Raw genomic sequence first — 14,734 nt, 5'->3', positions numbered from 1 at the left:
ACACCTGAAACTACCAACTTCTGATTTATGGGACTCCCATAATTTAAGTGACCTGAAAAACAAAAAACTTAACAACAACAAAAAGGTACGGAAACTGTAATGCTATTTCCTAAATGCCTTAAACAGAAGGGGACAGAGAAACATGCAGCAAATAACTGATTTTCACATTCCTCACTATTGTATTGGCCAGCCGTCTCTCGAAGCCAGCCAAGAGAAGCACATCTGTGGCTCTTTTGACATTCATGGCATGGTTTTGAGATGTTTATCATGTACCAAAACAATATAAAAATAAATGCTACCTATAAAAGCACACTCACAGAGAAAGAGGAAGTCTCTCACACAACCACATACATCTCCGCACTGTGCTCAGACTGCTGAATGAAAAACCACTGTAAAAACTAATAGCATTATTTATAAAAACAAAGCCACCCTCTTAAATCTTAAAGAAAAAATAAACCTAGCGGTTCCAACAAACTAAACTAGACTGGTGGAAGGGAAGGATAAGAATTAAGGAGACAGCATTTATTACACAATACCATTCCAATAGGAAAAAAAGTAAGGGGTTATTAAACACATGGAGGGAAAGGATGAGCTGTGAGGGCAGCAGATTTCACACTCTGGTTCTTACACTACCCTTATCACCTACTATCTGGTGTCATTCAGTAATGTAGTAGGTGCCCTGCCTAACATTTGTAAAGTCACAAACTGACATAGTTCCCTCCAGTACTTCATTCACTGAAGCGCAAGCACTCTGAGGTCTGGTTTGTTTGGACCATCAGTACTATAGGTTTTGGCAGAAAAAAGTCTCTGTTGCCCAGACACTACTGGCAGAGCTCGTCCCATTCTCTCATCTTATCCCCAGGGGGAGAATGGTGCATAAAGTGTAGTATTTTGTTTAGGTAGGGTTGTTTTTGTTCTTTATGTCTACGCTTCTATGTATTTATACAAGAGAAGGCGAGGTTGAAGACGTGCACATTACACTGGGAGTGGAAAGTGGTGAGGTCTGTGATGGTTAGGGCCCTACCAAATTCACAGCCATGAAAAATGCATCACAGACCGTGAAATCTGGTCTTTTGTGTGCCTTTATCCTATACTATACAGATTTCATTGAAGGAGACCAGCGTTTCTCAAACTGGGGGTCCTGACCCAAAATGGAGTTGCAGGGGGTTCGCAAGGTTATTCTAGCGGAGTAATGATAAGTGATGGATTAGCTACTGGGCCAATGGGGTCTGTGCCCAGGGGCACCAGCCAATTGAGGGGCCCCCACGCCATACTCTGCCTCCCTGGTGCTGCTGCTGTTGAGTGGGGTTGGGGCAGGGGGGCTTGCTCTGCTCCACCTGCCTGGCGCTCCTGCCAGGGAGTGGGGCAAGTCTCCATACCCCGACCCTGCTCCCCAGCAGGAGCACAGGCGGTGAGGGATGGGGGTGATTGCAGGCATAAGGAGTGGGGCAGGCCCCCCACTTGCTCTGGCCCAGAGCCCCAGAAAAGCGTAATCCGCCACTGGTCACGGTTTTGCCACCCTTACTTCTGCGCTGCCTTCAGAGGTGGGTGATTGGAAAGCAGCAGCTGTTGGCCAGGTGCCCAGCTCTGAAGGCAGCATCCTGCCAGCAGCAGCACAGAAGTAAGGGTGGCAATACCATACAATTACAACACCGTGAAATTTCAGATTTAGATGGCTGAAATAATGAAATTTATGATTTTAAAAATCCTATGACTGTGAAATTGACCAAAATGGACTGAGTCTGGTAGGGCCGTAGTGATGGTCCTTAGTTTCTGTGGGTACTCAAGGATCCACCACAATAAAAGCACTATTGTGAGATCCTTAAAATGTACATGATATCAGAGCTCACGTACCTACCCAGATAAGGCTTGAATCAGAGTTTACAACTTATTCCTACAAGGAGGGAATTATAATAGTTAAGATTCTTGGTCATGAGGGCTAATGTTGCTGTTTTGATATTATCACATAAAAAGAAGATTACAGCCTGAAAAAAATTGTGCAGATTCAGAAAAACACTTTTGTTCCACATCCATTGAAAAGTCATGCTTGAATATGATGCCAAGATTTTTAACCTTGCTTATCATCTTCAAATATATCCCCTTAACAAGCAGGGACATTGAGGTGAGGAAAATATTAACATGATCATCGCTACCCACCAGAAAGACTTCATCTTCTTGAGGGTAAGGATAAAGCAGCTTGGTGCATCTGACTGACAATGTCATCCAAGGCAACATGTTTTCAAGGACAAGTAGTGTGTATCATCAGCAGTGCAATGACACACTCCCCTATATTTAGAAAATATTTTCCTAAGAGGCTTTGTATATACATTGGGCAACATGGATGACTATGTTCCTAAAAGATGCTATCCTCACCGCATATATTTTGGTGATGACATAATTGTTCAACAATGCTAATCAACTCTTATCTTCCGGGTATAGCAAAGCAGCTGCAGAAATATCAGCCACTGTCTCTTTGCCCCCAATGGTCAGTCATATCAAAAATCTGCTGGGATCTACTACATGATCAGGATGACTAAGTGCCTTATCTCAGAGCATTAAAAGATCATTCAAGACTCCAACAAACGAACTCCAAAAGACTAAATTCCAGATTAATATCTACGTAGTATGGCTTTGGTGCTCAGATGCAACTGAAACTACAAAGCCATTAACTTTTCAATCACCTTGCAAAATATGTTATATTTTAATATAATTTTTTAAAACTACACTACAATAAAAAACACTTACCTGAGCCTCTAAGGGCTGGCTCTATAGTCCAGCAAGGCTCCCTCGTGGAAGCAATGATGTTACGTAATGGTTCATTCTAAGGTAGTTTAACTGAACCAACAAGTATGATGTGGGAAAATAAGTTTTTTTCCTTTTTTCGGGAAGGGTACGTTTATAATCCGTTATCTGAATATTTCTCAGAGACATTCAACAAATTTACAATTACCTATATTTTTTGAAAAAAATGTTCACAGGTCCCATTTAAAAAATTTCAGAGAACATTTTCATTACAAAGTGAAAAATTAATCAAAATACAGATTACATAGCTTTTTTTATAATACAGGAAGACAGAAAGATGAACAATTAACAACTTTTTACCTTTTCTAACTTTTTAGCTTCAATGTGTCGCAGCACCTGTTCCCGCCAGTCATGAGGGACTTTGCTTTTTCCTGGAGGGTCTAACAAAGAATGCTCAGAATTAACCCTTGGGTTTGGTCTTTTTGTGGGACTAGTCCGTGAATAATTAAAGTCACTGACTGACATAGTTCTTTCTGGTATTTCATTCACTGAAGGGCGAGCACTCTGAGGTCTAGGTACATTTGGACCATCAATGCTGTATGTTCTTGCAGAAAGAGGCCTCGGTTGCCCAGGCATTATTGGTGGAGCTCTTCCCATTGAATGCAAATCTCTGTATGTTAAGTAGTCCCCTTCAGGAACCTGGGCACGCCTTGAGGGTCCAGTATCACCAACATTTATGGAAGCTGTAGAGGATATGCTGCTCTGTCTCTGAAGAGTATTTCTGGTTGCTCCAGGAACAAGTCTATCATTCGGTGGAATAGCCCACATTTCTAAATGTCTTCCACCCATCCTTTGATGCATGTTATATGCAGCATTGGCTCGAACATTGTTATGATTGGAGAAATTCATGTTGGCAGAATGTTTTACGTAATTAGAACTTTCTGTGCTGTCTGACCTAGATAGGCGCTGAGGTGGTAAGCTCCCTTGTTCTATTTGGGCATTTTGTTTTGGGGACCACAAGGTGTCTTTGGCTGTTGTACTGCTGCTATATTGGATATTATACTGAGGTGCACTGAAAATCTGCGCACCACTTGCCACTGGTCTAACTACATTAGCACCTTCAGGATTGTGATTTGAATCAAACTTGAACAATGTTTTTGTACAAGATACTAAATCAGAAGACGATGATGATCCAGGAAATACCTGCAAAGGCTGGTCATATAGAAGAGTAGCAGACTTGCTTCGGACAATGTTTTTTCCATCTGGACCAGCAGATGCAGATTTTGCCACTGAGTTTGGCACTTGGGATCCACTGTCATTAACAATATCAAAAATTTTTAGAGCACCAGTGTCCATGTTGGTGATACTGTGAGATTTCACCACAGGGCCACTTCGCTGTGGGGACAGGTCTTCAGTGCTCTTTGAAATACATACATCCACAGAAGAATCAGTGTCAACTGTAATGCTTCTCTTTAATTCAGTCTTCCTTGGAGATCGCAGAGCTTTCTCAGAATGTCCATTCACTTTATTTATAGAACAGAGGTTAGAATACTGATTTCTATTTTCGAAGATCTCAGTTTCTTCTTTCATGTTATAGTTTAAGCAGCCCGTTACCGACACTATTTCCTGTGTCTTTAATCTTTCCATAACACTTGGTTGCATTGCATCTTCACTAGTCAGTTTGTTGATGTTCATGTTAATTTGGTCTAATTTGTGAGATTCCTCAGTAGCTGTGTTTAGGTCAACACCTTTTTCTGTTAGAGCTAATCTCTCTTCAATCCTTAATTCATATTCAGGCAAATTTGTAACTTTCTCTTGCGCATTGATTTCTTCTTCTACTGTGATGTTTAATTCACCTCCATTTTGCAAGAGGCTATTAAAATTTTCATCTTCTTGCCTGAAAAAAAAAAAAGATAGTTCTTTGAGAAAACCGAAGAGGCTGCCAATAGCATTGATCTATTTTTAAGTATTGGTTCAGCTAAGTTGTGTATTATCATGCAGAAGTCCCACACAATGGATGCATGGTGAGACAAAAGACCAATTGCTGACCTAATTTATAATGTTATATTCCTATTAGGAAAAATATTCTGTACTAAAGGCCTAATCCTGCAAGTCTTACTCGCATGACAAGTTGCACTGAAATTAATGGACAATCCATGTAAAAAAGAACTCTTGAATTAGCAACGGGTTGTAAAATCAGCCCTAATTTCAGAATTCCACTTGAAAGTTTAGAGTTAATATTTCAATATTGTACTTATGTCATTTTTGTTGCAATAAATAATTAAAATTGTATTTCTGACTGGATACTTCTAAAGATAAGATCAACATGAGAAAAAAATGCTTTCATTTTAGTTTGTTATATCATATTTTAATTACTAAACTATAGACTGCTAGCCATTAAACACAGATTATAATATTTAAGGAAAGCTAACCACTTTTTGCAACCTGTGTCGTTAAAATATTTGCTCTCCAACATCCTCTGAATAATTGTAAATGATATGATGAAGTTTTCTGTAGAGATAGTAGAAAAATAAAAGTTCAAAAGGATCCAATCACTGTACCTTAAGAAGATGGGAACAGTTTCTTGACTATTACAATTTGCTGGGGTGCTTTTTTGTTTTTTTAAATAAAGAAAAATAAGTTATTTTGTGGTATACTTCAAGATAAAAGTACTATTTTGTTATTTAAAATTATATTAGAACACAAACATATTTAAATTAATTATTTAATGAACAATAATCAAGGTGTCAGGCTGGACTATAACAACAATTTTGTACTAAAAGATAAACAAGTTTCTCTATTGCAGTTGCTCAGGTATCCTTGCTGTTATAGCCTTGCTATAAACTGTTTCACAAACCTGATTTTGGAAATAGCAGCACTATGTGTTTCTTTGTCCGGAGAGCACACTGAAATGTCATTACTACTGTCAGTATGTAGAGAAACTGAATCTGACATTCGAGAAGGAGAGGAACAATTGCTGTTATTGTGATTGCTGTTGTGGGTGGCTTCATCTGATAAGGAATCTGCATCTTTATTATCTGAAACAAAGTTTGTCAGTTTAGTCATGTACATACTGAACTTTTATAAAGTCAACAAATAAATAACGTGTAATGCACATTACTAGAAAAAGAAAGTATTCATACACTGTAACACTATCAATAATAATAATAATAATAATAATAATAATAACATTAATAAATTGCCATTGCAAAGTTCAGTTTTGCTTCATATAATTTGATGGGATTTCTGTTTTTGTCAGCAATGGTTCCTGTTTTTTAAGGAACAGCTGGCTAAGTGCAGCCAGTACTTGTCTATTACTGAAATTCAACTTGTTACTCTTTGTGAGTTTTATTGGCCAGGTACCAATGTTACATTATATAATCTTTTCCAAAGGCCATCAATCAAATTATGTTTGACATGTTTGTTTTTAGACACCCCCTCTTCAAGTGCTTTTATATTACACAAACCTTATTAGCTTTTTTTTTCCAAGTAAAGTGTTCAGCTCCATGTGACAGAAAAATGGTAATGCAGCAGTACACAAAGTTGCTACTTGCTAACCTTACCATATAATTCCATTTATTTGAATCCAGTGTGTCCCTCATGTAGCCCAATGTTAATCATCTGCTAATAACTTCTCAATAGCCTTCATCACTGACTGTGATTAGTCAGGTTTTTTTTAAATAGACAAATACTTTAAATTATGTCCCACAATGGTTTTAATACAATCTAGAGTTTTAATAAAATCAATGAAGTTTTTTTTCGATTCTTTAATAAAAGTACGAAGTATTAAGCAAACATCAGCATTACTCCCTTCATTCCCCAAATTTCTGTATCAGTGAAACTGCAGCTCAAAATAAAAGGAGTACTTGTGGCACCTTAGAGACTAACAAATTTATTTGAGCATAAGCTTTCGTGAGCTATAGCTCACTTCATCAGATGCATGCATAAAATAGCAGTTCAGTTTATCTGAATGCCAGGTTATCTGAAAGTTTTGTATGTCCCCTAGTCATCTGGATAAACAGGAATGTACTGTATATAGTTATAACACAATTAGACAAAATATTCTGGAAGAAAATGAATCTTTGAAAAACCTTTGGATGTGCTCTAAATACTGTTATGTTCTGAAGAGTAAGTTTTATAAATATAGCAAGAGACGATCAACAATGTTTTTATGCCTAACTATAATCCAGAAACAGAACTCTGTAGTACTTTCATGAAGACCTAAGTAAGGCACGTATTCTTGCACACATTTGTTCTTGCCTAACCTATGCATACAAATACCTGATGAGCAAGTACCAATCATTTATGTGCATGGCCTACTAGGCACTAAAATAGTTTTGTGCATGAGCAAGTCAGGTTTTGTACACATAAATTAGACAGGCAAATGTACATATACAATTTACCTTGCCTAACTTTAAAAATCTGGCTCCAAGAGACTAACTCAGGCACCAATAGGAATTAACTTGCCCACCTGGCCTCTGGCTCCTGGGACAAAAAGAGCTTTTGGCTCATTTTATTAACCAGATATCAGATGCCAGAGAAGGCTTTGTTAACTGTCAAGATCATCTCCCTTTCTCACACTTCTTCTGCATGTGAGTGAATGAATGTTATGTGGGTCTAAAGCAGGGCAAAGCCCTACAGATCCATACGGTCTCATTGACCCTCATCCCTTTATATAGGGCGTCCAGAGTGCTTCTTGCTCTGAAAGGAACTGGACTGGGCAACATAGGAGAATATATAAAATGGGCAAAGAGCCATCACTTTCCTAACCTTTAAAATTTTGTGTCCCAAATATCTGGACTAGCCCTTACTCTTCTGACAAAATGGTTGCCCTGGCTAGAACAATTATCTTCCAGAGAACCAATTCTGGTTCTTCTAACAATTTTAGTAATACGAAGTTTCCTCCTGAAAGAAAGAGTGAACAAAGTGGCTTTGGACTTATGAGCACCAGTCTGGTATGGCAAAGAGGCACCTGGCAAATTTCATTTTTCTGCAGTTTAACTTTCCATTTATTCCACAAAAATAGAACATTTATAGGCTTGGCAGGATTCAGTTTAAATTGGTAGTCATCAGTAAAGGTTGATTTTACCTGACACACAGACATCAAAGGAAAAAAAAATCCATTGATAGCTACCAGGGAGTGCAGCTTCCCCCACATTTTGCGCCCACAGGGACCCTGTATCCCAGCCATGTAGAGAGCGCTCTGAAGCCCTGCTGACACGGTTCTATGACAACATAGGGTGCCCCCTGCTGCAAAATTGTGAATTTTTTTTTTTAAATCTATAAAAATTGGGGTGGGGTGGAGGGTTAAAAATATATCACTATTAACTACCAAATTTACAAAAAAATAAAAATCAAATTCTGCCATACCTAGGTATTTACTCAATAACAAGAAATGAACAATCCTCAGAACCATATGACAGTACTCTTGATTTTGTATGTTTGTTATCTAACCTTTTTTATTATTGCTAAGTGCTACAACTTTTGGTTGGTTAATGGAAGTTTCTATCAGCGGTGGGCGCATTTCTGCCATTTTCATCTCTTCATCAGAGGAAAGTTCTTCTGACTCCTGCCAAAGGAAAAACAAACAGCTTTTATGCTGTAGATCTGTAGTGGGTTGCTTAAAAAGTTAAGTGAATGCTATAAAAAGTGCCACCCTATAGAAAGCCCAGATATTACAAACAACACTAATGAATGCTTATATCATTAAGTTTCCAGGTTGGCACCCAAAAACACAGGTATTCAAAATCATAAGTGACTTTGGAAAATCTAAAACAGCAGCTCTAGCAGAACAAAGTGTGGTAAGGAAAACCGATAGGTAGGCTGCAGGGGCTCAACCTCCTACCTGAGAGTGCCCTCCACTTTGTGATCTAGTTAATCCTGAGGCAAAAAGTGATGCTATTTTGGAATCACTTTCAGGAACAGAAACTAGCTAAGTCCTTGGATATTTTGCAGAATTTCAGAGTTTGATAGCTTAGTCTCTCCCCTTTTTCTGGGCACTTCTATTAATAATCTAAATTAAAGTGCAGAATAGCAGTAAACTGAAATCAGATTTATATTCAGAGGGCAGGTATTTGCTAGGAAGTTTGAGTTCTGAATCTAGGTTTTAAGGCTGAATACACAAGGGAAAATGTTTTCTGCTTCTTTTGGTCAGGGTTCAGTCTGAGAAGCTGAAAATTCAACCTCTTTCTGAGGTGAAGAGATGGAACAGGAGGAGAGTAGGGTGAGATGATCAGAAGGTAATATATGTTTTTCCTTGTGTGTTGTTTGGCTACCTCCTTCTCTAGCCTCTCACTGAACAGCTTGATTGATGCCGGTAAACTTTGAGGGAGCAATATCAGTTGCACAAGCATCCACTTTCCAGAGATACATCCAAATAAACATTTTTAAAGTGACATTTGAAACTAAGGGACTTATAGGAGAACATTTAACTTTACCCAGGGAGATTAAACAAATAGAGTTCCAGCTTGACTGGTTTTGTGCAAGGCAGATGTCAGCTTGTCTTTTATTTAATCACACCAAGCTAAAAGAGCTCTGGTGAAGGTATTACAGACCATAGCAGTTTGCCAAGATGCAGCTGAGCATAATACTTTGAGTCACTTCTTTATTTTGCTATCAGTTTGCTCTTTAAGAAAAAAATCTCATTCCATGACACAGATGGTTCTTTTAGGGGAGTCTGTTTCCTCTTAAAAATACTGCAAAATCCTTCTAGTAGGGAAACTGGAAACTGAAACCTGCAAGTTTAACGTTTTTTGACACAGATTTCTTCCTGCTAGGAGTTTCAGGAAATTTCATCTGCAGGACTTCTGGTAGGAGCTACAGATGGCTCTTCTTCCATGATGCAGACTGACTGACAACTCTATTCCATAGTGCCTTTGGCTACAGTAAGGAAGGACACAGCCTTATTGTGAGGACCAGCAAACACAATTTAGCCTCCCAAAAACAGAAATGTGTTTCAGTGTAACTGGGATAGTCACTCACTCTAACCATCTCTATCACTCTCCCCATGATTTTAATGCAGCAGATAAAACAGTTACTGACCTGTACTAGAATTGTTATTCTTTGAGATACAATTGCAGATGTGTAATTCTACTCCTGTGTGCACATGCCCAGTATACCAAAGCCAAAGAACTTTGCTTAGCAGTACCCATCAGGGAGGTGCTTGCTCCCTGTGCCCTTGAATAGCCAGGGGAGGGGCTAAGGGCAGTGCCACCCCAACCCCTTTCAGTTCCTTTGCACTGAACATGAAGAGTAGAGACACCAATACAGAGGGGATGGAGGGTGGATCATGGAATATGTCTGCACCCACATCTTGAAGATCAGTTACAGTATAGGTAAATAACCATTTTTCCTTCGAGTGGTTACAGACGTGTTCCCCTCAGGTAACACATGCAGTACTCTTAGGAGATAAGGCTCGGAATCTACTTAAACAATGATTGTAGGACTGCTTTCTCAAAGTCAGGATCTGACTTGGATGCAATGGTAACAGCACAGTGATTGGTAAAAGTATGTACAGAAGACCGGGTAGCAGCCCTGCAAATGTTTAATATCAAAACATCACTGAGGAATGCTATCAACATCACTAGACACTCACTGAATGAGCCCGTAATCTCTGTGGAGGCATTGTCTGAGCTACTTTATATGTTGTCATCATTCAGGAAGCTATCCACCTGCAAATCACCTGTGCAGAGACCGCCTGAACTTTCATTCGATCCTCATAGGAAAAAAAAAAATGAGGGGATGATTGAAAAGTTTTATCCCTCTCTAGGTAAGATGCCAACGTACCATCTCACATCCACGTGAAGTTGCTATTCATCTGCATTCGAGTGCAGTTTAGAAAAGAACACTGGTAAATAAATCATCTGGGTAAAAGGAAACCACTCTCAACAAAAGGTTTGATGCGGCTGTAGGGCTACCACTTTGTCTATGAAAAAGTGCGTATACCGGGGCTCAGCCATGAAGGCCTGTAGCTCACTTACTCTCCTTGCAGATGTTATAACAAGGAAGGCTGTCTTCTGGCATAGGAGGGACAGAGAACAGGTTGCCAGGGGCTTGAATAGAAGTCCCATAAGAGGAGTTAAGCCAATTTTAATGTTCCACTAGAGAACCATTTCTTTCATAGGTAGGTGGAAACAAATAACTCTCTTAGAAATTTCACTACCATGGAGTTCAAGAAAATTGACTTCCTTTCGATGGGCAGATGAAACCTCAATGAACTGAGCAACAAACCAGAATACAGAAAGTATAATAGGTATTCCAAAATGTCCTGAATGCTAGCCAGCATCAGCTGAATTTCCCGAGCTAGCGACCAAAGTGAAAATTGCTTCCATTTGGCCAAATAAGTAGCCTTAGTAGAGGGTTTCCTACTAATAAGTAACACTGGTCAAACAGCTTCTAAACATCATTTCTCCTCTTCATCTAGCCATGCAACCATTCTGTGAGGTCCAGACTGCTCAGTATTGGATGCTAAATCTGACCCTGGTGCTGGATCAATAGGTCAGGATAAAGACAAAGAGATATGGGTGGTCAAACCAATAGACTGAGGAGGCTGGAGAACCACCCCTGTCTCAGTCAAGCTGGTGCAGTGAGAATCAATCTGGCATGATCCCACTTAAGTTTGAGAATGACCTGTGAGATGACTGGGAGCAGGAAGATGACATACAAGAACACAAATCCCCAACCCAAGTAGGTGTTTGTCAAGAAACCTGGACTGAGGCCTGCTCAGGAGCAAATCTGATGTCTTTCATTGCAAACAAGATTGACCTCAACACACTGTTCTTCAGAAACCATTCATAATTCTGAAAGAAAATCCTGCTGAAGTGATTGGCTAAGAAATTCCGCACCCCTGGAATTGTGAGACCATGATGCATTCTCCCTAATACAGAACTGCCAAAACTTGACTGTCTCCTGACAGAATTACTTGTAGTGGCCTCCACCCTGTTTGTTCACATAATACACTGTAGTACTGTTACGGGTAAGCATACGAACCACTGTGTGTCTGATGTGCAACTGAAAGACCTGACACACACTGTAAATAACTTGAAGCTCCATGTCATTGATATGAAGAGAAGCTTCCTGATCTGTCCACAGTCGCTGAACTTTCAAAATCCCAAGATATGCTCCTCAACCTACTGTGGAGACATTACTGTTATGGTCTGTGGAGGACAGATGAAGGTACATCTTTGCAAACATTGATTTGATCCATCCACCACTTAAAATGACTGCAGGATAGGTGGTGGCATTTTCACTAGGCAGTCCAATGACTCAGAACTCTGGCAATATGTGAACTTGAACCAGGCCTGAAGAGGACAAAGACGCAACCTCATATGCTGGACTACGTACTTACATGTGGCCATATGAACTAGCAACTTCAGGCATATATGAATCTTAGTGGAAGGGTTACACTGGTCAAACAGCTGCAGTAAGGAAGGACACAGCCTTCTTGTGAGGACCATAGACAATGAATTATCTGAAATTGCTCACTTAGCAGAAACACCCTCAAACTTGTGGAATCTAGTAGGGCCCCCAATAAACTCTATCTTTTGTGTTGGTATTGAAGTTGATTTTTCTTTGTTTACAATCAGATTCAGATGATCAAAGAGATGCAGTGTGAACCAGACATGGTTGAGGAGTTAATCTCTGGACTTGCTCCTCAACCAAATCATTCAGGCAGAGAAAGACACATTCTTCTCTTCCTGAGATGTGCAGCTACTACAGCCGTGCATTTGGTGAAAACCCGAGGAGCTCAGGAAAGGCCAAAGGGGAGCACTATGTATTAATAATGCTGGCCTATGACTACAAATCTCAGAAACTTCCCATGACTCAAGAAAACTGCTACAAGGTATCTTGAAAATCGAGGGCAGCAAACTGGAAAAAGGGGTAAACAATGAGGTGGCAAAATTTGCAGACAATACAAAATTACTCAAGATAGTTAAGTCCAAAGCAGACTGCAAAGAGTTACAAAGGGATCTCACAAAAGTTGATAAATGGGCAACAAAATGGAAGATGAAATTCAATTTGATAAAAGCAAAGTAATGCACACTGGAAAACATAATCCCAACTTTACATACAAAATGATGCCTTCTAAATTAGCTATTACCACTCATTGCGGATAGTTCTCTGAAAACATCTACCCAATGTGCAGCGGCAGCCAAAAAAAGCTAACAATGTTGGGGAACCATTAGGAGAGGGATACATAAGATGACACAAAATATCAGAATGCCACTAAATGAATCCATGGTACGCCTACACCTTGAATACTGTGTACTGTTTTGATCACCCCATCTCAAAAAGGATATTCTAGAATTGGAAAAAGTACAGAGAAGGGCAACAAACAATTAAAGGTATGGAACAGCTTCTGCATGAGGAGAGATTTAAAAGACGGGCCTTTTCAGCTTGGAAAAGAGATGATTAAAAGAGGATATGATAGGGGTCTATAAAATAATGACTAGTGTGGAGAAGTGAATAAGGAAGTATTATTTACTCCTTTCCATAACACAAGAACCAGGGATCACCAAATGAAATTAACAGGCAGCAGGTTTAAAACAAATAAAAGGAAGTACTTCACACAATGCAGTTAACCAGCGGAAGTCATTGCCAGGGGATGTTGTGAAGGCCAAAAGTATAACTGGGTTCAAAGAAGAACTAGCTAAGTTCATGGAGGATAGGCCCATCATCTGCTATTAGTCAAGATGGTCAGGGATACAATAGTAATAGTGCTGACAGCCCCTTGATACTTATAAAGAGGCCAATCTCAACTGCCCACTCCGAGTCTTAGACAGTGCCAAAGAGACGACAGAGATAAGTCTGCAATCAATGCAGGTCATGCCGAGGACCGCCCAAAAGTAGTCCTGGCAGCAGAATGCTCTTGAATAATTGGGGTATCAGGAACCGTGAGGCAAAGCAGGTATTACGCTGCTTAGTCTACCAATGGTGTGCATAGAGTTAGTGCCAATGTCATTGGTACTGGACTCAACAGGCATCCCACAGCTGGTACAGGAGTCAATACTACAGCAGCTAACGTGCTGCCTCAGAGTGTGGGTAGACAGCTCAACTCCATCTTGTGTACCAGAAGAATCACAGTGCCAGTCTTCACTCTTCCTGGAACAGGAAGATTAATCTCCCCACACTCTGATGGGGTCCAAAATGCGATCCATTTTGAGAGACCATTTTCTTGGACGTGATCTCTTCTTCCTGGGGTAGGCAGCATCGTCTGGCTGAGGAACATTGGCTTGCTCCAGCGTTGAAGAAGTCTGAGTGACTGGATGATCTGCAGAGGTCTCAGGTACTGAAACAGGCCTCATGACCTGCTCAAGGAGCAAATCCCTCATTCACTTGTGTTTTTTTCTTGAAAAATTTGCACCTTTCTTCAATATGCCCTTTTCCAAGGCACAACAAGCACTGTGTATGGGCATCACTATTGAGAATAACCCTGGTTACCAACTGAAAGCAAGGAATTTTGTCCCTGTGTCTGATCAACTGGATCCTGGCATCTCCTTCACTTATTGGTATACTGCTGGCTTTGGAAAGTTGCTGTGCAATTGTTAAACAACCAACCTGTTGCTCTGATACCAAATCATTTTTTTTAAATGTCAAAAATAACATTTTCCAGAAACATTTGCAGCGGCTTGTCAGAACTAAGAACATGCTACTGGGAAAGGAGATACAGCTGTCCATGATTCCAAAGGGTGGCTTCTGAGAATATGCAATATATATTGTTTATTATTTAATGAACACATAACTGCACTTAATCTATGAAAAAATACAGTTTAAAAATTGTAATTTGAAGTAATTTTATTCACTGGTGAGTTCCACTGGTTTATGTCATGTCTCTCTAGCGGGTCCTAAGTAGAAAGAGATGAGGGACTCATCACACACCTAATACAAAGAGTACAGGAATTCAAGATCTCTGCCTGAATCTTAACCAAAAGTAGCTGTTGTGAGTTTATAAACCTGCAGAAATTAAATTCAAACCTCCTTTACTGTAGATGTC

General features: G+C 39.7%; 1 protein-coding gene across 7 annotated transcripts in view; it reads right to left on the bottom strand.

Moving 5' to 3' along the window:
* Nucleotides 1-14,734, bottom strand: part of ERBIN (erbb2 interacting protein) — a 235,152-nt gene that overhangs the window by 29,380 nt on the left and 191,038 nt on the right. For all 7 annotated transcript variants that reach the window (XM_084629519.1, XM_084629518.1, XM_084629521.1 and 4 more), the window contains 3 exons: nucleotides 8,197-8,311; nucleotides 5,600-5,780; nucleotides 3,103-4,639 (listed from right to left, as the gene is read on the bottom strand). In XM_084629519.1, coding sequence (XP_084485645.1) covers nucleotides 3,103-4,639; nucleotides 5,600-5,780; nucleotides 8,197-8,311 — 1,833 coding nt within the window. The remainder of the gene's footprint in view (nucleotides 1-3,102; nucleotides 4,640-5,599; nucleotides 5,781-8,196; nucleotides 8,312-14,734) is intronic.

Source organism: Lepidochelys olivacea (assembly GCF_965140295.1).
Source record: "Lepidochelys olivacea isolate rLepOli2 genome assembly, chromosome: 5".
NCBI lineage: Eukaryota > Metazoa > Chordata > Testudines > Cheloniidae > Lepidochelys > Lepidochelys olivacea.
This window is presented reverse-complemented; position numbering and strand designations above follow the sequence as displayed.